Source organism: Phragmites australis, chromosome 2 (genome assembly GCF_958298935.1).
Source record: "Phragmites australis chromosome 2, lpPhrAust1.1, whole genome shotgun sequence".
In the NCBI taxonomy this organism is placed as follows: Eukaryota; Viridiplantae; Streptophyta; class Magnoliopsida; order Poales; family Poaceae; genus Phragmites; species Phragmites australis.
Genome location: NC_084922.1, coordinates 11,988,004 through 12,014,054, shown reverse-complemented (window position 1 = coordinate 12,014,054; position 26,051 = coordinate 11,988,004). Strand labels below are relative to the sequence as shown.

Below are 26,051 nucleotides of genomic sequence, written 5' to 3'. Positions count from 1 at the left end.
TGGAGGTGAGAGGGATGAGATGCGGTGGTGGTAGTGCAGATGGGAGCAACGGGGGAGGAGAAAGGCAAGCGAGCATGGAGGCTTCAAGAACGGAACGCAGGGCCACACGTTGGCGCCAAGTTTTGGAGAGGGGGCAAACCACGGAACGGGCATACCGCGTGAAGGCTTCAAGAATCACTATATATTATTTTTTAAGTAGTAGAGATTAGCAAGAGGAGGTACAAAATAAACTTTAGTGGGTTGCTTTAGTAGATTTGACACCTTACTAACCCACGCCATAAGCGTTTTTAGGCTACTTTATTAAAGCAAGCTCTAATACCACGTTGTGAGGAACCATCCAAATAGTATTCTAATTAATCATTAGGACGATCAACTGTTTAATTTTTACCACGATGATTAACCGAAATACCATCCTGGTAGTCCCGACACATGTTTTGTACCCAAGATCGAAACACATGCCTTGAGCATGTTGTGAGGAACTATCCAAATCGTATTCTAATTAATCATCAGGAAGATCATTTGCTTAATTATAACCATGATGATTAACCAGAATACCATCCCGGTAGTCCCGGCACGTGTTTTGTTTCCAAGATCAGAACACATGCCTTTCCAACATATAGCATCACAACAAAGCTTAAGAAAGAGTGAATAATTAAATTATATTACAAGTTCTTAAGCATTCAACCATTTACAACAATTTACATCAAAAGGAAGTTAGTAGGATAAAAAAAGATCAAATCCTAACCAAAACTAAAAACTACGCAGCGGAAGATTAATATCTATGTACCAACAAAGCTAGGTAAAGCCATATGCCCTTAGGCTCCACCCAAAAGTCTTGCCACACGAGTAGTTTGCACTACTCATTCCCACCACCTACATCGGTTAATGTGAAATAGGCAATGAGCTCCTCCTTACCGACAAAACCTAAAAAAGCAGCGTGAGTACGAAGGTACTCGCAAGACTTAATTCATAATGGGTACATATAATAACCCAATACCAAGGATTATGTATTTAAGTCATTAGCAAGGAGTAGGTCACAAGTTTAAATAAATTCATATGCATAAGTATCCTAGACTTCTATGTGTGAGCATCTATACTTAACTAAAGGCACATCTACCCTACAACATCAACTTGCACATAATTGTAAAAGGAACCATCTCATGTAATCAATAACCCTCAACAACCAAACCCGACCTACCATACCAATCAACCCAAATCCGAAAACTTTACGACTGATGCGGATGGACAGAATCATACTCATACCTGAGAGAGCAGTAATTCGAAATGTTTTTATACCCTGCATGGGGTACAACTTTACCCACACGACTCGGGTCCATCCTCTCGGCCCCCGAGACAACCTTTCTCATACTCGAAAATACCCACTTGCACATGCCCCTATGACACCAGGTTACCACGAGTGTGTCTCGGACACCTCTGGCTCCCCATCACCTTGCTTCTCCTTTATTTTTATTACGCATCATAGGGCTGCAAGGCAAGTGTCAGCACGATGTATGATACTCACATCATTTGTTCATTATCCAAATATGTGGTTGTACGGAAAGTGCTAAATCTAATAGCACTAACAGACAGTGCTTAAACGATACAAGCGATCTATGTCATTCGAGCTCCTCTCCTGACTTACCCCTAACACTGCCCACATTTCACCTCATCCTCACATCTCATACCACCCACATCATTGTCATTGTATTTTGTAAACAATAAGTAAGCCCTAAGCTCGTGAACAATGGTTGAATCATTGCTCATCTTCTACCGAGGACCTAAGCATTGCTAAGCATTTTGAATAACTCATAAGTTAGATATCAACAATGTTATCAAGGCTATAAGGATATGGATAATCAACAACTCAATGTAGAGGTAATGCAAAATAATATAGGTTCTACCCTTATAAACCCGACATCAATATCGCTAAACACGCAAACATACGTAAGCGATAACTTATCAGTTTAGACTCCATTCAATTAAAACTAAAGTGTGCAATATCTTTAGATGCCTGCGTTGATGCTCTGGCGGTTGCCTGATACTCCTGGCACAACACTCATAGAACTCTAATAGATTGGCATCACCTTCACTCGCTTGGTTCCCCAGCATAACACTCTCTAAATGAATCAAGAATGCATTGCATAAATAATAAAATGGTGGAAAAGTGCGCATATGATGCATGCTTGAATATTAATAGAGCACAGTATTTCAAAAACATTTGTAAAAGACCACCAAATGATTAGGGTTCTGAAGTTTGAAAACCCGGGAAAGGGTTGGCGGTAGACTGACATAGAGGTGGCAATCTGACTGTCGGCCTGCAGAAGGTTTTGGTGCTTGGCGGTCAGACCGATGGTATGCCGGCTTGATTGGTGGTCACACCACAAGACCCTGTTGGCGCCACTTTGTGAGGCCGCTAGCGAAGGATCCGGCGAAACCTTTGACCACGAAGGGTGCCAAAATGCTCTATGGGATTAGTGGAGTGCTTCTAAAGTGATTTGGACAACATTCACCAAGCTAAACTCAAAATACCCCATGGATAAGCCCTAGGCTAGGGTTAAGCTTGGGTCTAAATGGAATGAGGATCGATTAGAGCTCGGGAACGATGGGAAAATGGTAGGGAACATCTCAACTTAGTGCATGGAAGCCTTCTATTAGAGGGGATCACTCCGGGAAGCTCCAATTTGGAGATAGGGCTCCGGGGTGGTTTGAGGCTTGAGGTGGAAAAAATGTGCATAGGAACTCCCCCGACGAAGAGGATGAAGAGGACGAGCTCGAGAAAGCCTTCGGGGAGCTCGAGGAAGTTCCCTCCATCGATCTCTGGTCGTCGTGGATGTCATGGTGGTCCTAAACTACCTCCAAGTACTTTTCAAACATGTTTACACTCAAGTTATCAAATGAATGCACATAAACATAATGTCATGATGATTATGAATGCTTAATCATGTGATTAGTATTTTGAGACATGACAGGCATGGCAATAACTTTCTTTTGGTTCAGATATACGTGGATGATATCATTTTTGGTGGCTCATCTCATGCTTTAGTTGCCAAGTTTGCAGAGACTACGAGAAAGGAATTTGAAATGTCCATGATGGGTGAGTTGAACTTCTTCCTTGCACTTCAAATCAAGCAAATCAAAGAAGGTACCTTTGTCCACTAGAGCAAGTACACCAAAGACGAGCTAGGGAAGTTTGACATGATAGATATCATGCCCATGTCAACTCCCATGCTTATGTCGGCAGCATTGCATGCGGATGAAGATGGAGAAGCAGTGGACTAGAAGGAGTACAGGAGCATGATTGGCTCCCTCTTGTATATGACTGCTATGAGGCCAAACATACAATTTGCCATGTGTCTGAGTGCTCATTTTCATGCTTCTCCAGAACCTCGCATAGCCAAGCCGTCAAGTGGATTATGAGGTATCTCCATTTTACCCCCGAGCATGGTATGTGGTACTCTGCATCAGCGACACTCACACTTCACGGTTACTTCGATGTGGATTTCGCTAGGTGTCATATTGATCGCAAGTCCCCTTCTAGAGCATGTCAGTTTCTTGGGTCTTCTCTTGTGTGTTGGTCTTCACGCAAGTAATCCAGTGTAGCCTAATCCACCACTGAAGTCGAACATGTCACATCCGCTAGTTGTTGCTCCCAACTATTATGGATGATTGCTACCTTGAGGGATTTTGGGTTGAGCTTTCAGAGCATACCACTCCTATGTGACAGCACCTATGCCATAAGTGTTGCCAAAAGCCCCATGCTTCACTCCAAGACCAAACACATAGATGTGAGATTTCATTTCTTTAGAGACCATTATGAGAAGGGTGATTTTGATCTTTGCCATGTGGATACCCATAACCATCTTGCAGACATACTCACCAAGCCGCTCGATCAATCCACCTTTGCTCGCTTGCGAGGGGAGCTTGGTGTGTTTTTTCCCATTTTCAATTGAGGAGTTTTGGTTCTTTTGTAATATAGTGTACATTTGTGTTTTCCTTTGCTCTTTCATGCACACCATGTGAGATACTCTTTACATGCATTGCATCTCATCATGTATCATATGATCATCATGTATAATATACTCTTTAGTAAGCTTCTCTTATATATTTATAGCACTTTCTTGTATTAGTTATGCATTTGTGCTAAGTGTAGTGGATGTATAACAATATGTCCAAGCTTAGGCTCTTATTGAGATATGGCAAAATCTTGAGCAAGCTTATCTTTTCTAAGGATGAACATGAAATGTGAATGTTGAACCTAATCACTTGCCACCCTTGAGTGTTTGCTTTAGCTTGATCAGTGCTTAAATTAGGGTTATTTCTGTAAAAAGCTTGTGTTAAGCCGCTTTATTCAGTTCAACGGATTGGGGGCCCTTGGCCTTTGTCTTTGTAAATGTTTATCCCATGATTAATCCTTGGGAGAGCTTGTGCTCTTTTGTGACGCAAAGGCATGGCTTGTTTTGGCCTTGTGAAAAATTGCATTTTTTGAACCTCATGTTGAGTTAATCTAAATGAATAATCAAGTATTGAACTAATTTGAATCCAATACGGTGGCTTGATGCTTCATGTAGTTTTACAAAGAAGTAAACCCATGGTGGCTAAAGTTAACTTGAGGATAATAAATGATCAAATGATAAAGTCAACTTGTGCTAATTAATGTGCTAAGTGTGTTCTTTTTTACCTAGTCAAACTAAGGCCATGATTGATATGTGGGTGTTTTCAAAGCCCATGGGGTGGAACATGGTTATCTAGTTTGAGCTTGTCTAGCACTAGTTGTTTACTTAATCCTTATACTGATCATGGAACTATTGATGCTTTTGTGGTGACAACTTTTGATATTTGAAAGACATGATCAAAACTTATTTTTCTCTTGGTGCTTGAAAGACATGATCACTTGGAGACTTTATGCGCATTTGAGTTATATTATTTACTCCTCGTAGTGTTTTGACATTTCTAGTCCTTGCAAGTAATTTGTGATCTACATGTGAAGCTTTGTAGGCTTGCACCCCATTAGCACACCATTTCATGGCATGCTTGTTTGTTAGCTTTTCTTGATGTTTGCATTGCCAAAGGGGGAGAGATTGCATGAAGAAAGAAAGAAATTGCCAAAAAGGGGAAGAAAAGGGGAGAGATGCACATGTAAAGGGGAGTTTTGCATTCATTTGTGCCAAAGTACCCACAAATTGAGGGGGAGCTTGTACTTATTCTGCATGGTTGCTCTTTTACCCATTTCTTTGGGGGCCATGTGTACTCTCGGTTATGTTGAGCAGTTTCCCATTTCTTTGGGAACCAATAAGTTCTTCTTTGTTTTTCTATGGCTTTTCTTGCTTTTCTCAAGTAAGAGACCTTGTGTTTGCTTTTCTTTGGCTTTTCATCACTTGGGTGAATTTCTTCTCTTTTTGTTCTCAAATCAACATCTTTGTGCTTTGGTGTTGTTAATGCACTCATCAAGGGGAAGATTGAGAACACAAGGTGAGAAATGCCCTTTTGTTGATGATGATGAGTGATTGATGGGAATGTTGATTTAGAGCTTCCGGTTTATATAGCATGTTTCAATTGTGCTTGATTATGTTTATGGCTAACCGGATGTGGTTATGGAGTGGTGTAGCGAACATGGCCCTTGTAGGGCATGTATGATTTTGGTGATTAATAATAACATAGTTAATAGGACTAACATGTTTGTCAAGTATATACTTTAATAGGGCTCATGGATGCAACATATGAAGAAGCCACTGAAGTCGGGACAAAGATTGGATTGAATTTGACAAGTCCTAGGAAAAATATACACGTCAGATGATCCAGTGATGGAGGAATTGTACACGCTAGAGCTTTTTCTTTCGAATATTTGTACATATCGGATAATCTGGTGATTGAAGAAGTTGTGCATGTTGGAGCATTCCAGAAGTTAAAGTTCAACTGTTCTACACGTCGAATGGTTCAGCGCTTGAAGTTGTGCACGTTGGAGTATTTTCCAGAGATTTGCTTTGGTTCAATGGAAGATGGAGTTATACAAGTCGGATTGTCCAGTGCTTGTATCGGAGAATTCGCCGGAGGATTCAGTGGTAGTAATGGCTAGTAATAGCTAGTCCTAGGTGGATGATGCATACTGGAAGGTCCGATGTTCGGAGGTGGTGCACGCCGGATCATCCGGCGTTCAAGAAAAATGTGATCGTTGGAGCAGCGGCTAGTGAGTGGGGTTGAGGCTCTATATACCCCCACTCGATCATTTGAGTGTGCTAGTGTCCAGAGAAGCTCACATATAAAGTGCTAAAAGTTATCATCCAAGGCAATTAGCATAAGATTAGGGAGTGATTAGTGCTATTAGACCTAGAGAGAGTTATTGCTAGGTATTGCTACCTAGAGAGAGGATCAAGGAGTGATCCTACCTTGTACCAAGTGCTGCACCGATGCTTTGGAGTCTTAGTGACTCGCCGGCATCGTGAGCCTTAGTGACTCAAGCTTGTTGACCCTTTGGCTTCATGTGGAGTAGTAGCAAGAAGCTTGTATAGGGATGCGAAGACCCTTACCTTGGTAGCTCAAGCTCTGAAGTGAAGATGATGTTAAGTGATCGGAAGAGATGCTTGTTGTAAGCTTTGTCTTTCTGGCTTGGTGGCTCAACCTACTTGAGACCTAGGTGGTTCAAGGGTCGTGCGGGTGCCAACCAGGAGCAATAGCCTAGGTGGCTGCTCTAATATTATCTAGGGGTGGCGTTTATGCCATTGATACCACATGATAATTTTTTTTTTTTGCAGAGTTTGCTCCCTCTACCTTCTTTATATTTCCGCATTTACATACTTGCAAGTTACCTTTTCATGTTTACCTTCCTAGAGAGTTTGCTAGGTTTGGTTGTATGTTGCAAACCCTTTTGAGTGGTACAATAGACACACTAGATAAACCTAAAGCATATTTAGATAGAAATTTATATAGATGTATCTTGTGAAGTTTTTAGAGCCGATCAGTTTTAAATATACTAATTCACACCTCCCTCTTAGAAGGTCACAAATTCCTTTCAAGTGGTAATTGAGGATGACAGAGAACCATATTTCTTGACTCATGATGTGTAGGTATACGGATGCGATATGGTGGTCAACAGCAAGGCGGTGAAGGGCAAGCAATGTGTGACAACCCAAATTCTTAAAATTAGGAGAATTAAAAACTTTTCCAAGAAAATAAAAGAGTTTTCCAAAACTAAATAAAATCCCTAAGTGTGTATGTGTGCTTTTATACATATATATACATGTATGAGAACATGTGTTATGTGTATAAATACATATATACATTGAGGGTTATTTTCTTATAAAAGAATATATATATATATATATATATATATATATATATATATATATATATATATATATGTATATATTAGTTGATTGCTTGATTTCTTGATGATTATGTGAGCTAATATAATAATAGATATGTAGTGTACATGATGTATACATATATATATAAATACATGCTTATATACAAGAGGTAATAGATAAAGGAAAAGGGGAAAAGGCTTTTGGTTAACCAGGTCAAATCCCATCTTCCTCTCCCTCTCTTTTCTCTCCCCTGTCCGGCCCACCCGATCATAGGCAGCCCAAGCTGGCCCTCTCCTCCCTTCTCCCTGCCTAGGTTGGAGCCAGCCCAGTGTTCCCTTTCTACCCAGTTGCAACTGCCTTCACCTGTTGCCAAAAGCGCACTGGGCCATCGTGCCTTCCCTCCAAGCCACTGACCAGCCACCGCCTATCATGCCCTTCTCCCACCTTGAGCCGGAGACCGCCTCCTTCATGAGATCGAGCTGACCGCAAATCCGTGCCAATCCAAACGAGAGATCCTCTAGAAGCTCTCCAATTCAAATCCTCGTGAGCCCTGCAACCCATATCGGTCTTATCTCTAAGCCCCGTGTGTTTAAATGAGAGATCGAGCTCAGATTTTAGCTATTGCCACCTAGAAACCCTAGACGTGTCAACCATGGACTCCACCGCACCCCGGGTATAAATAGGTAGCCCGAGGCCCTCCCCAGACCACGCCGCACATTTCCCCTAACTCGCTGATGCGAGGGCGACTCCGTAAAGCCATTGCGACCCTTCGGTCAAGCTCGTCGATCCGCCGCCTCCACGTCGTATTGCCATCTCCAAGCCACCTACAAGCTCTATTGTCGCCCCCTAAGCATGCATGTGCCTTCGCCTTCGCACTCCAGTCGTTGGAACATTGCCGTCGCCGAGCTTCGAGAGCTTTAGCTGCCCCTCACCGTTGTTGCGCCGCCGTGGACCATCTTGACGTTGATGTGTGTCTTAGGTAAGTCCGCCATGCTGCCCTATTGCTTCTCCACCACTCGCCTACGAAATCTGAGGCCGGCGACGAGCTTTGCGCTCCACTCCGACGAGTCTGCTGCCACATCCCAAGCCTCCTCCACCATGCTACCGTTAGCTTCGGCCGCCTAACTCTTCTCATCCATCAGATCCAAAACCAACGACCTGGATTAGAAGATCTTCTTACCCCTTCGTGAACCAATCACAGACAGCCACATGGCCTTCATAAATCCAGCCAGCACTGTTGCACCACCTCACCCTGCCACGTTAGCAAATTCGCTGATGTGTCGTGCCACCTCAGCAAGAAGCCAAGTCAGCGTTGTTTTCTTTTTTAATTGCTATGATGATGTCATAATTGATATATATTGCGCAATAAATAGATTTTCTATGTAAAAATAATTCTAAAAATAGTAATAAATAGGAAATTAAATTCTAACAATGATTAATAAATTTCTATATGTTTATTTAATTATGTTTAATAGTTTTATAATTCTTTAAAGTGATTCCTTAGTAGAATAATAGCAACAAAAATGTTTTCTCCGCAATAAGCATAATTCTGAAATTAGGATAATCTTTGGTGAAATAGTTTTCTTGATGTTTATAGTGTTTTGTAATGTTATTTAATTCTGTTACATGTTCAAATACATGTTTTTTTAATTTTGCTTAATGTTTTCTATGGTTTAAATAATGTTTGCTAATAAAAAATAATTTCATAAATAGGATAAAAATTGGAAATGGTTCTTAGTAATGTTTAATAATGCTTTTATGATGTTGATTAGTTATGTTGAATGTTTTAATATAGCTAATAGTAACACTAATAAATACCATAAAATCATAGAAATCCTAGAAAGTCATAGATGACTCTGGAAAAGTTCTATAAAATTTCTAGCAACATAATTTCATCTGTAGATAATCTTTTTAGTCCTATTTTAATCTTTAGATAATCATAACTTGATAACCGTAGCTCTATTTTGACCCGTTCTTTCGCCGGGTTGTCCGAAAAGGCGTGATCTTGTCTATGATGATGTTTCTTGTGTGATATTTGGTTCTTTTTGGATTTTGGTGTTTATGTGTTGCCTTTTCACTTATGTCCGCAAGTAGAAGCCAACGTTCCAGAGGAGCTACAAGGACTACAAGACCCAGACTTCGCTGAAGACCCAACTGAGTCGAGTAAATGCAAGTTGTGCTCTTGATCATTTTTATCCTAGTTTTACAAATATTTTATTTTATAAACATGCATGCTGCTCTCAGCATAGTGTAGACTTGCTAAAATCTAAGGACCGGTTCACGGGGTGACCTTTCCGTATTTATAATACAACCATAAGCCTGGTATGGGACAGGCCAAGCTAATTAATTTGCTACTCTCAACATAGTGTAGACCAGACAGAAGAGCGCACTACTACAAAAAGGTAGATCAGTGCCCGTTGAAAAATGGTTTCACTTTCGGTTTTTCCACCGGTACTCTTTACTCGACACTGATAGTCAATGACTATCAGCGCCGGGTCTGGAACCGACATTGAAAGTTCTTTTCAGTGCCAGTTCATGCCTCCAACCGGCATTGAAAAAGTTTCCCAAGCCAAAAAATAAACGAGCTGGCTCCTTCGAGCCATCTCGACTGCTGCTCCTGCCGCCACCACCGTCATCGTGCTCCTGCTACCGCCACCGCCGTCGCATGCAAAAATCAACTCATCTCATCATACAAACACATATCACAATCAAATCGACTCATCCCATATAGTTTTATCAGGTTACGATGACATACAAGTTATAGCTCAGATCAATCTCAAAATCAACGCTGATCATACAAACACATCTCACAATTAGTCATACAGATTACAATGCCAATAGCTTAGATTTATGAGGAGTCAAGGGGATTGAAATCTAAATCGGTGACTATCTAAAAAAAATGAACCGAGTGGAGAAAAAAAAGAAAATAACAAAGCCTTGGAGAACCCAGAAGAACAAAAGAATTCATTGATGCACAAGGCATGCATCTTGCTCGATCAGTTGTTCTTCACTGACCCAAGTCCTCTTGCTTCAGATCCCTTCATGATCCTCAACCTCTTGCAGGTGCTGAAGCACCAAACATCATCAGGCACTGTTGAATCTAACAAACCTCCTATTAAATCTTAATCTACAAAGAAAAATCAGCAGATGAAGTACAAATTAAAGAACGTGTATTTGCAAGCACTTACTTGAAGGGCACATCTCTGACAAGCATCAGGTTGCCATCCTTGTCCTTGTAGGTGACGGTGAAGTACGATGGATTGATGGCCAGTGTGTCATGCTACCAGAGAAGCAGAGGAACATGGCCTCTAGGGACTCCCTGAGCTCGCAGTAGCCCTTGTACATCTTTAGGTCGATCTTCCTTAGGTAGGGGGCTCTGTCCATGCACACCTTAACAAACAGGACGAGAGAAACTGGACGAGGGAGAGATGGGAGTGAGGACTAAGGAGTGAGGACGTGAGAGGAGAGATGCTGAGAGGATAAGGCAAGCTGTGAAGGAGCCGAACGGACGCAGAGCGTGATCCTAAATTTCACTACATACAAATTTCGAGTCTGAAGACATCTGTGTAAGTTGTGCCTCGAACCGACACTGAAAATGAACTATCAGTACTGGTTCTTAGTGCCTTAGCCATTGTTCGCACATGGGAGTTTAACAACCGACACTGATACATCTTCAGTCGTGGTTTTTGCACAACCGGTATTGATAAGGCGCTACTTATGGCATATTCTGTAGTAGTGGCACTGAATGGACGTAATGTCTTGGGATCTGAAAGGTGCAAGAGGAGGCTTCCGTTGTTGAGGTGGAATCACGTGGCGGTGAAATCTTAGCGGATAGACATGTGCTGAGAGGAGCATTGTAAAGGCTTTGTAGTGATCTCCTGGCAACACACCTTAGGTATTGTGTAATGTGCTTCACCGACACTACAAAATGGAGACTTAGTCATCTGCTTGCGGGTGATAAAATCATGACTTGTGGGTAAAGTATAACCTCTGCAGAGTTAAAACTGAATATTTAGCCACGCTCACGGTCATGAGAGGCACAGAAAACCTACCATGATTATAACTTGATCTTTTGGTTAGTGGGTCAATTGTGGTGGAGGGAACCATAGTTGAGGTGTACGTCAATCACGATGGTGGGAATCGTTGTTGAGGTGGTTTGTCAGTGGTTCATCCTTGGCGGTGCGAGTCATGGTTGAGGTGTTGGGTGTTCAACCTTGGTTGAGGTGGTCAGTTGGTCAGGTCAGGATGGATAGAATCTTGAGGTGGTTGGTTCACAGTCATTTATTTAATTACTATTGTTTTTCAATTGCTTTTGAAATAAATGTTGTTTTATGCAAAAGAGTCATATCAGCCTTATTCTTGTTAAAGCCTTCATATGCGTATTATCTTCCTCACAACATGCTGAGTACGACATGTGCTCATACTTGCTACAACCAAACACTCAGTTGGGAAAGAATTGGAAGAATTCGTGAAAGATGCAATCTAGGGTGGTGTCCTCTGTCGAATTTTCCTATGAAGTTATCGGTGAAGATGAAGACTACACTTAGGATCCGCTGCAGTTTTATTTGGTTCCTCGACCTTTGAAGGCCTTGTGTAAGGCGTTTTATCGAATAAGGTATGGATATTGTAATAATTATTATCAATGAAGTCACTATATGTTAGGAATGTTTTTTGAGCTCAGCACATAGAAGAGATTGGTTTGTTCCTTGAACCAATCTCGATAGAGGTGGTATCAGAGCCTTATTGACCTAGAACACAACCCTAAATAGTCTGGACAACCCTAAAAGAAGAGAAATATGGAATCTTAAAAGATATGCTTGAAGACTACTCATCCCAAATCTTTCTTTCACACTCCTAACTCTCCTTACACCTGGGAAGACGGAGTTATGCTGCTGATGCTTTTGGAAGTATGAACATCTTGAAGATTCGAGGAGATGCCGCTTTACAAGGTTACAGTGCCAACCTACTCGGATGCGAGAACAACCGCACAAAAGAGTCAAATGCAAGAACACCAACTTCAAGGATATCCATCGCCACTAATCTCTATCTAGAGCAACAAGGAATATGAAGTCAAGCCTTCCCCACTTCGGGCTTCATCGGCTCAAGTTTTAAAAGCAACTCACCCTTGGGTTATACCTAGCTACCCGTAATTCTAGGAGTTAAGGTTAGATCCTTAAGCCAATGATCGATTAGTGAACGCTTTAGGTCATTTTGCTACTTTTGGCTTCTCTTGGTTTTTTGTTTGTGAGTGTTAGATGTGGATTGCCATATCGTATGTGGGCACCTTGTCCACAATTGCATCTTAGAAGCTAGGCAAACAAAGATAATGAATGAACCAACCAGATGGTCCGACGATGGAGCAGGTGAACATGTCAAAACATCTGGTGTTCACAGTGAGTTTGAGTGAAGATCTAACAGCTAGTTTTTGAATGATGTACATATCGGATTGTTAGATGAGTATAATTCTATTTACACCAGATCATCTGGCATATACAGTAAAGTTGAGCTGTTGGGGCAACAGCTAGTCCACGGATTGAGGCTATAAATACCCCTCCACTCAGCCATTTGAAGGTGTGACTGTCCAGAGGAAGCTCATATATAATAGTGAATACATCCAAGCTACCAAAATACTTAAAGTGATCATCCAAGGTGATTAAGCATAAGATTAATGAGTTATTAGTGCTTGTAGGTCTAGAGAGAGTTAGTGCTAGGTGTTGCTACCTAGAGAGTGGATCAAGGAGTGATCCTTGTGTCTACTTTGGTGACTCACCGGTAACTTAGGCTTTGGTGGCTCAAGCTTGTTAACCCTCCTACATGGTGTGGAGGGGTGGCAAAAAGCTTATACGGGGACGCGCAGACCCTTACCTTGGTGGTTCAAGCTCAGAAGTGAAAACAACGACAAGTGATCAGAAGAGAGGCTTGGTGTGAACCTTGCCTTTGTGGCTTGGTGGCTTAAGAACTGTGACCAGAAGAGTGTTGACGACCGGGAGTATATCCTTGGTGAAGCTCTAACATGAACTAGGGGTGACATTCAGGCCATCGATACCATCGGATAAAAACCCCTTATGCCAATTTTACCTTTTCTACCTTATTTACGTTTCCGCATTTACATACTTGCAATTTACCTTTCTAGAGTAGGTTGTAAACCTTTGAGTGGTAGAGTTGACACATTAGATAAACCTATAGCACATTTAGATAGAACTTGATATAGGTTTATCTTGAGAAGTTTTTCGGAGTTGAATAGTTTTAAGTGTCTTAATTCACCTCTCTCTTAGGGCGTCATCGATTCCTACAATTGGTATCAAAGCCTCATTCTCTTAATAGGTTTAACTGCCTAGAATTGTGACATCCGAGGTTGGGATGGATACCCATAGTGCTCCATATTTTTATGACACTTACTTTCCCCATTGAAAATTTCTAATGTCTTATTATTTGCAAGCCTGAGATTTAGATGTTTGGAGAGTCACCGAGGAGGAGATGAGGCAACGTATCACCAACAAGGAGACAATTTGATGCATTGGCGAAGAGTGTCATTTTATTATCTTTAAATGTTGATACATTTAATAATGTTTATGTCTCACCAATAAACATGATATTTGGACTAGTCTCATTGAAATACATGGAGGCACAAAGAATGTACGCAATAAAAAATACCATTTGCTAGGTACTAAACTCAATGGCATCAAATAACTTCCCCATGAAAGTGCTAATGATATGAACTCACATTTAAATAATCTTCTCAATGAGATTAATGCACTAGGTTTGATGCCAATTGAATATGATTAAGTGGTGAGAAGAATACTTCAAACTCTTCTTCTAAAGTACAAGTTGATAGTCTCCATCATCTATGACAAAAGTGACATCAAGAAGATAACTCCAAGCCAAGTAATCAAAAATATCACCACCCATGAAATGACAATAAACATGGGGGTGGAAGCTTCTTCCTGATCCGATGACAAGAACTTTGCTCTCACAAGCAAGTAAACTCCATGTCCACACATGAAGTTGAAGATGAGGAGGCAAGAGTAAGAGTCAAGCTCAAGCGAAGATGATGGTGATGAAGATAAAGAGAGCTATGAAGAAGATGAGCAAAGCACCTAAAGTGATGAAGAGGTTGATCCCAAGATTGCCAAGCTCATCTCACAAGTGGAGAAGAACATAAAGAAGATCAATGCCAAGACTGATCATCCAATCTCTATGAAAGACTTGGTCAAAATAATTGATCATATCAAGAAAAAGAAGAAGATCAAGAATAAGAGGGAGACAAAGGGAAGATTTAAAGCATTTACAAGCATAGGAAGATAGATAAGTGAAGATGAAATCAAGCTCAAGTGATGAGAGCTTCACCACCTACACCTCCAAGAGAAGCTCTTCATCAATGTCATCATCACACAAGTCGTCATCGCGCAAGTCATCAGACAAGTGGCTTGTGGTCAAAGGAATGAAAAGCAATGTAAGTATTGATGAATCCGATGAGGATCATTCCTCCCATGAAGAACTTCTTTGATTGATCAATGAGCAACAAAAAGAAACAAGCAAAAGAGCTACATAAATTCAATGCCCTTAATAAAATTTATGCTACCTTTATTTCTAATTACAAATAATTATTGAGAAAATTTGAATTGCTAAACAAGGAACGTGAAAAGCTTAAGATTAAATTTGAGTGCATTGAATCTTAACCTAAGGTCCCTTTGAAGCAATGTATCTCTATATTCAATTTCAATCCTAAGGTAGATGCTTTCACTTCGTGTGATAATTTGATTGATTTAGCTAGTTCACCCCTTTGCAATGAGATATGCGTTGAGAATGTTTTTTTAGAACCATCTAATAAACTCATTGCACAAGAGAGTTATGAGCTCAAGTAAGAAGTGGAGAATCTCAAGAAGAACTTGACAAGACTAAAGGGCAAAGGACATGTCCAACTTACTCAAGATAACCGTGTCAACATGATGAATAAGCTTGCGGAGGGATCTACCGTGACATACTTCAAGTGCCATAAAGAAGACCACAAGTTGTTCCAATGCAAGCAGGTCAAGAAGGGGACTAAGGAAAAGAAGAATATGAAGAACCTCTCCAACAAGACTTCCAACCTCTGCAACAAGCCTAACTATAAGATCAAGATCAAGAGCAACCGCTCCAAGTTCAAGAAGAAGGACAATGGTAAGGTGGTTGCACATATGATTGGGAGAAAGGACAAGAGGTGAAACCAAACTATTTGGGTGCTCAAGAAAGTCATCACCAATATGAAGAGTCCCCAATCGGTTTGGATTCCAAAGAAGACTTGAAGTCCACAGGTTTTCGGAGATTTAGAGACTTGGCTCATAAGATGAAGTGAAGGTTCAAGTAAAGAAGACAATTATATAAGACTAGACGCATTGATGAAGATCATGATCATCATATATTTAAATCCCCATCGAAAGGTAAAAGAGGTAATAGTACTAGATATAGAATCCTTTCAATTAATGTGTATCTTTGCCTTGTCCAGGATTGTCTGTGCTTATCTCAATTTATTGCAATACCTATTGTAGATTTTCATATGGTAGGTTGCTTGTGTTTCTCTCGTTAACCCAAGAGCAACCTACATGGTTTATTAGTCGTAGGTTTTTTCATGATACTAGTTTTACATTTGGTATTCTTTATGTGTCATGAGTCTAATCTATAGGATAGATTCTCTATTGTTATCAATGACAAGTACATATCTCTCACAAATATTAAACACTTATATGCACGCATTTAAGGGGGAGTATATCATATAGATTATAATTTTAAGACTAACATGTATTTCGAGTTGTATCTTTTGTAGTCTTATAGAGTAATCTATACGTCCCCGGAGGTATACAATGCTTATTTGTCAATTCGTATTATTGTCAATTCATTTGTTCATTTAAGCTACCTCCATATATAATATGGCTTAAACTTTCTATCTTGATATATTATCTAGTTGTGCATATGTTTCTATCTTATTATATGTATGCACACATATAGGAAGAGTTTAAATCATATTATGTGAGTTTCATTAATTATGATTCATGTGCTTTCATTACAATTGGTACCATATACTTAATTAAATCACTTCAATTGGTATCATTTATTGGATCATGGTTCATGAAACTCTCTCCCATGTGCTCTAACATTTTTCCCTTGAATTTAACATGTGTTTGTAGCTCTTTTTGAGGATTATTGATAAAGAGAGAGAATTTTGATGACAAAGTAAATGCAAGATGACATGCCTAGTGGAGAACAAGCAAGAAAGAAATATGCCTAAGGATACCAAGGTTGACAAAGTGGAGAAGCTCTTGTATAGGCCAAGAGAGATAGTGGTCATGGAGAAAGGGTGAGCTACAACAAAAGAGGGACAAAGTGAATACAAAGTAAAGGTAAGAACAAAGGTTAGTTTCCTCACAATTGACATCATTTGTTATTCTTACCATGCATCCAAGCAAAGTGGTAGGACATTGTTCATTATTTGTGCTATTTACTTTTGGTACTATTTATTTGCCACTTGTTTTGGTTGTATTGTCATCAATAAAAAAAAGGATATTATAGCAAACATGCCCTTTGGGAGATTGTACTACTTGTTATTTTTTTATTCTTTAGTGATATAGATTGACAAATAAGACTTATAGCGTAGTCATGAGTATGTGTGTACTTGTACATCCAGACTATTAATATTGGAATGGGCATTACCGTTGGTTGGTAGATCTTTTGTAGTTGGAATTGTTTTAGATTCAATTGCGAAATCTTTTATTCATATGTACTCTCTTTTAATATTGGAATGGGCATTAATGTTGAATGTATGAATATTTTTTTAGCAACAAAGGCTTTTGCCCATTTGTTTCCAAACAATAGCACTGAACAGCTAGATTAGAGAGGAAGGGGCGTCAATGCTGGTTTATGATAAAAAGCGGCACTGGTAATCTGAGTATTAATGCCGATTCATTGTTACGAACCGCCACTGATACTTATCAGCGCCGGTTTTTAAACCAACACTAAAAGTCATGGACTATCAGTGCCGGTTCAAAAATCATCACTGATGGTGTTTTTGAGCCGGCACTGATTACCATATCTGTAGTAGTTGCAGTTTTGTGATATTTCTATTGTGCTTCGTGTTATGCTTTGTTGTGATTCGTTCTTAAGGTGTATTAGGTACGAATTAGATATAGACCCTTGATCTTATTCGAAAAATTTAAGAGCTCATGTTAACCCTCTCTAGTCACTGTTCCGGTCATTCACTATATTTTTATATTGTCATTATACAGTAGGCTATATTATGCTAAGTACAAGGCACATGAACCGTACCGTCTTATTGACTCTCAGTTCCTAGATTAATGTGTTTCCTCGTGGTTCTATGATCATCTTACTGAGGATCTCAATATTAAGGACCATGCAAAGTGCACGGAAACTTCTTCGAAAGAAGCGATCATTCTCGACATTATCTATCAATGGCGAGTGCAACACACTGATCCATTATCCGCTACAACGCTTTTGCACCTGGCTGTGCACTTGGACCTTCCAATATGCTCCAAGATTTGGGCAGGCTTATCCATTCTTGATCCTGTATTCACGGCTGGATTTGCTGGCGTTGTAGCAGTGGCACTGAGCGATGCATGCCAGAGGTGCCTGTGTGGTGTTGAAGCTAGAGCGAAGATGCATGTCATCGGATGTGAAATCTGTAGGTCTGAGACGTGCCCTTTACATTAAAACTGCATGTACAGTACACAGGTCACACTCATCCGTGCAACTCACTTCCATTCACCACGTGCCTTCGGCCAGAAAGGACTCGATCAACGGAAAGACAAAATGGCAGAGGCGATTTACAGTCCAAAATTGTCAGTCCCTTTTTTAAACTGTGCCGAAGGGGTCCAAGACGACAATCGACAAGTGTACCAGCGAAAACCACATCGCGCTCATTGAAAACGCGACTAGTGGATACGTACAGGTGGGCATGCATGCATACGTACAAGGACGGACAGCTAGCGTCGGGCAAGGAACCAAAACGATTAGCTGACGGCGACCCGCGCGGCGACTTTATGCGCTACAGCGACGCGCCTCACATCGTCGTCGTCGTCTTCCTCCTCTCTTACCTTCCCCTTCACCTTCACCTCCGACGACCACTACATTCACACCCATACATATATCGACCACGTACGTAAACGAAACAGAAAACCCAGCACCACTTGTTTAACTAACCACCAACAAATTATTAATTAATTAATTAATGGTGGGATGGTGATCAGCGTCGTGAAGCGCATCACACACCACACCGCGAGTCAGGGCCTATTTATTTTATCAGCTCTAAAATTCCGGTTATTTCTAGTTCAAACTTTTTTATAGCCGGTCATTTTTAGTTCTAAATTTTTTTAAAACTGTAGCTGTGAACAGTTTGAGGTTTTTTTAAAACATCATATTCTTATTTTAAATTAAAAATAAATATTTAAATCATTTTATTTTATCCATCAAATTTTAAATTCTACGTAGATGTTAAAACTATAGCGGTGCCAAACAGAATCTTGGCACGCAGATGCTGCTGGCCCGGTGGCCCCGTGGTCCGAGCGTACGAGCTAGGGGCGGAACGGAACGGATTGGATGCGTACCCGCCCTACCGACGGTGCCGCCGCTGCCGATAGGCCGGAGCGTGGCGCCAAGACGGAACCGTGCAGTTTATTGCTGTTGCTATCGGTCCGTGGGTGCTCCCGCATTTGTAGTACGCGTGCCATGGACCATTTGTGCGTCTAATCGCTAGCTAAGCTCTTGTTTGATGTTAATTGGTCGTAAAAATCGCTGAAACAAGTTAGGGAAATGAGCGCTGTTTGGGTTAGCTGCGGAAAAAATTTCTAAAACTTACTTCAAAACTTGACGAAATATACAAAAGTCCGGCACCCTAGAATTACCAAAACATATAATATGCGATGCAACCTTTTATTTTTGCTTTGAAAATATCAGGATCTTGCGTTTTTCTTTCTGAAGATTCCCTCCCAAGTCCCTTCTTTTTCGAGTTAAATTTCAAGTCAAGAAGTTGGACAAGAATTATAGTACATTTCCCCGAATTTCTCCTGTACAGCTTTAGACGCTAGAGACCAAATGCTAGCCGAGCACACTAACCACTGGTTTAATCATTGAAGGGTATGCATTAGGGAGGGGAGGGCCCACGAGCAGGACCCCACGAAAGATGCCTCAATTGTCAAACCAGCTTTCCCCCGTGACCGCCTTCCAATGGGAGGCTTGCAACTGGCCCGATTTCGGGTCTATTTTGTCTAAGCGTGCCTTTAATTATTGGCATCCTCTAATAAATGGGATCCAAGAAGCAAATGAAAAAAGAAACGCAGGTCCTTTCCCGGAAGATATTATTCTGATTCAATTGTTCTATTCTAATATAAGCAATTGTGATAATGAGTGATGGATAAGTTCTGAATGACTAGAAGCCTCCGCTTTAAACAAAACGTTGTCAAAATAATGAACAAAATTATGCACGTCAGTTTTTCATAATTGTGTGGTGACCCTGACAACACACTAGATACTGAAATCTTCAGGAACACACGCGTAGCATTTCTATTTGTTCACCCTAAAAGAAAACTACAAAACTCCAGAAAATCCTCACAAAGGATCGAAGGAAGCTTCTGAGCATCAGGAAAAACCGAATTGTTCAAATCATGCGGATTATAAAATGTTCAATTAATGATAATCGTTTTTCTGCTTGTTTAATCAGAACAGTATCCTGTCAGATGGGCACTATGAGGATGTCATTGTATATTCCAACCATCATGTCACGAATCAAGGCATTTCTTTTAGCAAACAGGCAGGGGATAACAAATAAAAACGCTTGTGTTAGCCACCTCATTGAGATTATTATACCTCCATTGTTCTGTCTCCAAACAAGACACCCTATGGAATTCTTCGCATCGAAACCATAAAAAATCTAGCAATGGCACTGAACATGTGCATGGTGCAGTTGCACTTCGCGTAGCGTCAGAAGACGGCCGACGAATGAATCACACAATTTATACCGCAGCAAAGGCAAATCATGTGTACAGAAGGTCTGATTCTCTCAACTGATTCCTAACATCTTCAGAGGTGCCAGCATGCTTTTTCTTTGGATTGGAGCAAAGATTTCTGATTGGAGCTTGGAGGTCCTAAAGAAAAATTGCATCGCTGGCTGGTGGAGACAAAGAAAAGAAAGATGCTCTCTGCCCTGGAATGCAAATATTTGATGCCACCACCGCCGCCGATGATTGATGGAAGGTTTCTGCAGGTAAGAAGTGATCCAGTGGCTTTCATGGCAAAACAAGAGGTAACGGATGATACTTGGATCTGGTGCAACATCGCAAAAAAGAGGAACTAGGAGTGCGAAAACATGTATATATATACTAGAAATCTAGTATAGATGTTTTGACGAGGGAAAGTTTCCCAAACGTGTACTTTCCCTGCATGGAGTACTTGTGACGCAGAGGTTGCTGGGGGAAAAGGTTCGTCGTACCAGTGACAGACTAGCTGCTCCAGGTCACATTCATTCACTACAGGAGAAAGAACATAAATCCTTTTCCGAATCATGTTACTTTGACAAACCTCTTTTACTTAAATGACTGGTGTACAAAGTAACAATGCCTGATATAGGAAGGATGAGCTATCCAGAGTTTCTTATAATAGTTTGCAGTAATTTAGTTGCAGTAATAGCATACCAGGGACAAGTGGAGGTACAAGCCCTGACGCCCACTGACGGTTGAAGGGACAAAGATTCTTAGGGGCTGATAAGACATAAGCACACACACGTTTACAGAGAAGCAACAGAGAGAAGGGCTAAGAGCCTAAGGCTCCCACAACCACCAGCTTTAAAAGAAGGGACAATTGAGGAGGGAGGCCTGCAAAGAAAAGGAGAAGGGAACCCTTAAGCCTATCTATACCTTCCTCCAAATCCTGATATCAGTAGTCACTAGTTGCTGCCATTCTCCCACAAGTTCTACTCTATCAGAAACCACTACAAGAATCAATATAGACAGTACATCCATAATAATCCCATCCTCGAGCCACAAATCATTGAGAGGTGTTCCTAGAACAAGAGGGGTACCTGTGGAGGATAGTGTGCAATTACACAAGGCGTGGTCTGTGCAGATTACAGAGCTCGGCTTCAGCTTTCTGCATTGCTTTCGATGGGGAGGCATTCTTGCTGTTTCAAGCAGAAGCTGAGGAAGGGGCTGTGGTCTCCTGAGGAAGATGAGAAACTTATGAACCACATAACCAAACACGGGCATGGCTGCTGGAGTACTGTCCCGAAGCTTGCAGGTACAATCAAAATACTGCACACTTTACTTGTGAATTGCCCACTTCCACTGTTTCCTGTTCATCTCCAAGACCATTTCGTTCGCCCAGTCTTCTGAAACATATCCCATGAATGATTGCAGGGCTTCAGAGGTGTGGCAAGAGCTGCAGGCTGCGGTGGATAAACTACCTGAGGCCTGACCTTAAAAGAGGTGCATTCTCTCAGGAAGAGGAAGACCTCATCATTGAACTCCATACTGTCTTGGGAAACAGGTAATTTAAGCCCAAATTGAACTGTTTCTCACCAATTGCTTTAAAGCAAGCCCTCTTTAACTTGGCCTTTTTCAAATCAATGAGCAGGTGGTCTCAGATTGCAACACGGTTGCCTGGAAGAACTGATAATGAGATCAAGAATCTCTGGAACTCAAGCATCAAGAAGAAGCTGCGGCAGAAAGGCATTGACCCCAACACCCACAAGCCCCTCACCGAGGTTGATCGCAGCAAAGCAGCTCCAACAATCAGTACTGAGAGAACCTCTGAGACCAGCGATATCGACCCTTCAAGTGGTGATGCACTTGGCAACTTGAGTCATCTTCTCAGTGAGACAGCACAATCACCAGAGCTGCTGCCGGCTCTCGGTAAGAATCACAAAGAAATTACTAGCTTGGGACATCTAAGAGTGCCGCCAAAGGAGTTATTCCTCGACCAGCTTGTTTCTGGTCATGATAACCTCCCCAGCTGCCACTCAATAGGCCCAATTCCGAATTTCCCTTTCCAGCAGCTGTCGTGCTATAGAAATGAATTTGGTAGCAGGCACAGTGGTAGTACGAATTCACTCTGGTTTAACCAGAATGAGTCCAGTAGCAGCACAATTTCCACTGCGATGCCACTGGTTTCACCATCAACTCTCTCAGCATCAACAGGGCTCAATAGCTCACCAGACAATCCACACTCTGGAGGCATTGGCATCCAGAGTACCCAATTCTACTGGGATACTACTAATCCTAGCAGCAGCAGCAGTAGAGGAAGCAGTGGAAGCAGCGGCTTGGGATTTGAGCTGCAAAGCACAAGCTCACTTCTGGAGAATAGTGTCTTCCCATGGACAGATTTAGCACCAGATAAAAATAGCCAAGTTCACCTGGAGGAAGAACTCAAGTGGCCTGACTTGCTCCATGGAACCTTCACGGATACACCGGTAACCATGCAGAATCTTAGCCAATCACTATATGAAGATGTGGTCAAAGCCGAGAGCCAATTCAACATGGAGGGGCTCTGTGCAGCTTGGTCTCAAAATCTGCAGCCACCGCAACATCTGCAGGTAGTATCAGATTTGTATGACAAGGATTTGCAGAGAATGTCCTTATCTTTTGAGAATATATAGGCAACATGTTCCAGCCTGCAAGGAACAGAGCAATAGAAGAAAACTGAGTTAAGGAAGCCTAGAAAACACAATGTTTCTTCACAGATTTATTGCAGGCTACGTGGAAGTGTTTGCTTAGGTACATTCTTGTGATGATACAGAGATCAGATAACTATTCATCAGCTAGAGATATTTTAGTACATGGAAAAAAGGAGATAAAGTATGAATTTATTTTACAATATAATGTATAGAGTGTAGACAAGTACGTCCCAGAGTTTACCTTCCTTTCACTTGAAAGTTGCTGTCTTTATCTGTACATGCATGCAGCTAGACATTTTGTATTCGTGAGTCATGGTTGATCTTTTTCTACCAAATAAATACAAGCAAGAATGAGGAAAACTGCATTTGTCAGTAGCCATACAAGTAATCTCAGACTTTTCCAAATGTGGCCTGTACGAGACGCAAATTAATTATTGATGATGCATTTTAATATTTTTATTCTTTACACTTCTTTCTTCCGAGAAGTTCCTAAATGGATCGCTTTTATATTCATGAGGGTGGGGCTAGAGCGTATTGAGTTTAGTGCTACTTTTCCTTCACCTTTTTCTTTTCTTTGTTCACCTTTTGCTAAAGAGAATCTGGTGCTAGATGATCACTTTCCAGTTGAATACATAATGGAAAAGGACTGCTTGGTTTGGTAACATCCTCAAGGGAAGTAAACACATACGGATTAAAGAAAATGAGGAAGTTTATTACGTGAGCTGCCCTATAAAGTAGATGAATTGACCCCTGCTAGTACAGGGATGTCTTTTTAATCTTTAAGGTACTGAGGGAGCGGAATTGGCGAGTTTTTGAGAATAAGGAGGGAACAGTTTACGTAGTGTTTCAGTTCCCTAAGGATGGAGGCAACCTGTGGAGAGAAGCAGGCGACTGCTAATTAACTATGTAGGCCAGTCAGGATTTTAATTTGCACTTCTTGCCTGAAACAACACAGTTTTCAGACCTTTTTGCTTTCTTTTCCCTGTCCTGAGCCAGGTGTTGTAAGCTCTCTTGCTCTTTTTTTTTGGGAAAGAAAAAAACTCATTAGGGATTTGTAAGCAATGTGATGAAACCTACATTTACAGCCCAAGAAGACTAGGCATTCTAGTGTATCATACATAGTCTATACCCTTTAATCATACAAAATGCATAAGCATTTACACTAGGTCATAGTCAAATGATGCAACCATGAGGAAATCTTAGAAAATCTAATTTAGAAGGAAAAAGAAGCAGATAAGAGCCCATTGAAGTTAAAATGAGATGCTAATGATGATGCTTTGACCGATACAATCGAGAGGCTACCATGGCCTGAGGTAGCATAGATCGTTCTCTAATTTGGTTTAGTCTGCCTAGTAGGCTTAGCTTGATTGTATAGTTCTAGGCCAAGTTAGAAAATATTAAAGATGGTTTATTTTACACATTTCAACTGTTGTTAGCAACTTTCTATCCTCGGGTTCGCACAAACCAGCCTAGATGTTAGAGATTTTCTTTCACATGGCACGGACAAATAGGGATTCACCCTGTTGCTGATATAAAGTAATCTACCATTACACAGTCGGCGAATGCAATGAGACAAATAATACGAGTAGGGCCAGTAACCCTGAAAACTAATTAAACCTAACAACTCCAAAATGCACCGATCAAAATCCTACACATCTCCCCACGGAAAAAAGATAACTATAAATCAATCCCTAGCTTGTGGTACAAAATGTGTGCAGCGCGAAAGCTTGAAAATCCAACAGAACATCTAAAGAAATGTGTCCTTAAAGTTCTATTTTAAGATTTACCTCCATTATGTGATGGTAAAGATGAACATATGACATTACTGCTTAGAGATATTATTACTGTTGGATGAATCTTTATGTTTAGAGGAAAAGAATTTTCAACACGAGAGAGGGAAATTCACATGAAAAAAAAGGTGGAATGGGAGAGCACCAAGAAGATGGAAACATTTATATAATGGAGAGTGCTGTTATAGTGATCACCTAACATCATCTTTTAGAGAGAGAGAGAGAGAGAGAGAGAGAGAGAGATGAAGTAACTTGACTCACAAACGTATCTCATATATGCGATGAGAAGGTCAATTAAGCCTATCAGCACATCACAGGACAAGATTAGAGAGACAGAATTAGCAGAAAAATAACAAAATAAAAAGTGAAAAGGATGTCTTCCTGCATGCGCTGTTGTATCTGAAGTCTGAACATTTATTCCATACTTTCTTTTTGACATAAGCATGACGAGGGATCACAAGAGCATGAGACAGCAGAATCATTCCTAGTATGTTAGAACTTAGAAAGAAAACATTACCCAGAACAGAACGGCTACACACTACAGTGTGCAGTTTAACACTATAAAACAGACGCCAATTTGACTCCGACATTGAGTACTGAGACTACTGACTATAAATTATCCCATTAATTGATAGCTATCATCTACTGCTTAATGCAAATATCAACATGCACATTAGCACATGCGCATAGATTCAAAAATGTAGAAATTACTAAAATCTAGTTTCTAGTGATTATTGTCATAAGTATACAGAATAGTATTCAGATGCCAATATAAGGTCAGGATCAATCTCTCTGTACGTACCGGTTGGAGGAATGCGAGTTAACCATAACATCTGTAAATCTACACCAAATACTCACTTCTGACTTCATCTGTACAGTAATTCTATAATTTCTATTCTACAAATGTTTTATTTTTAACTTGTCTGTAAATTGATGATCCTAAGGTCTTAATGTTTTGACCTATTTTTTCCTTATAACAGCCGAAATAACAAGTTTTAGCTTTATTCATCTTCAAACTTTTTTACTTTAGAACATATCCATTTTGTGTCAAAAACAAAACAGCTCAGCTGAAAAGCAATTTTTTAGTGTCAGGCACAGCCTACCTTTGTCCAGATCAAGAGTTGGCTTGAAGGGATTCCATACAATATATGATTCAAAGTTTTATAGCAGACAATGTGGATCTGAAATCCTGCAACTCTCCTACATGCAAATTTCAGCTGGGCAGAATGTTTACATGTCTTTCTGATTTTTTGTTGCCCCTTTCGCACAAGGGATCGAAACCCTGGTTGTCAGCATGAATTCCCCCTC

The 26,051-nt window shown here is 40.7% G+C and overlaps 1 protein-coding gene and 1 pseudogene across 1 annotated transcript; one reads left to right on the top strand and one right to left on the bottom strand.

Moving 5' to 3' along the window:
• Window positions 1-10,297: 10,297 nt before the first annotated feature.
• Window positions 10,298-10,694, bottom strand: LOC133902884 (auxin-responsive protein IAA31-like; annotated as a pseudogene).
• Window positions 10,695-20,968: 10,274 nt separating this feature from the next.
• On the top strand, window positions 20,969-23,325 carry LOC133899896 (transcription factor MYB61-like). Its single transcript, XM_062340933.1, has 3 exons — window positions 20,969-21,578; window positions 21,698-21,827; window positions 21,915-23,325. The coding sequence occupies exons 1-3, from the start codon at window positions 21,446-21,448 to the stop codon at window positions 22,933-22,935; spliced, it is 1,284 nt and encodes a 427-aa protein (XP_062196917.1). The 5' UTR covers window positions 20,969-21,445; the 3' UTR covers window positions 22,936-23,325.
• Window positions 23,326-26,051: the final 2,726 nt, after the last annotated feature.

Coding starts and splice junctions, on each gene's coding strand:
- LOC133899896 (XM_062340933.1), top strand. CDS start 21,446: ATGGGGAGGCATTCTTGCTGTTTCAAGCAGAAGCTGAGGAAGGGGCTG. Junction 21,579..21,697: donor TACTGTCCCGAAGCTTGCAG/GTACAATCAAAA, acceptor GAATGATTGCAG/GGCTTCAGAGGTGTGGCAAG. Junction 21,828..21,914: donor CATACTGTCTTGGGAAACAG/GTAATTTAAGCC, acceptor ATCAATGAGCAG/GTGGTCTCAGATTGCAACAC.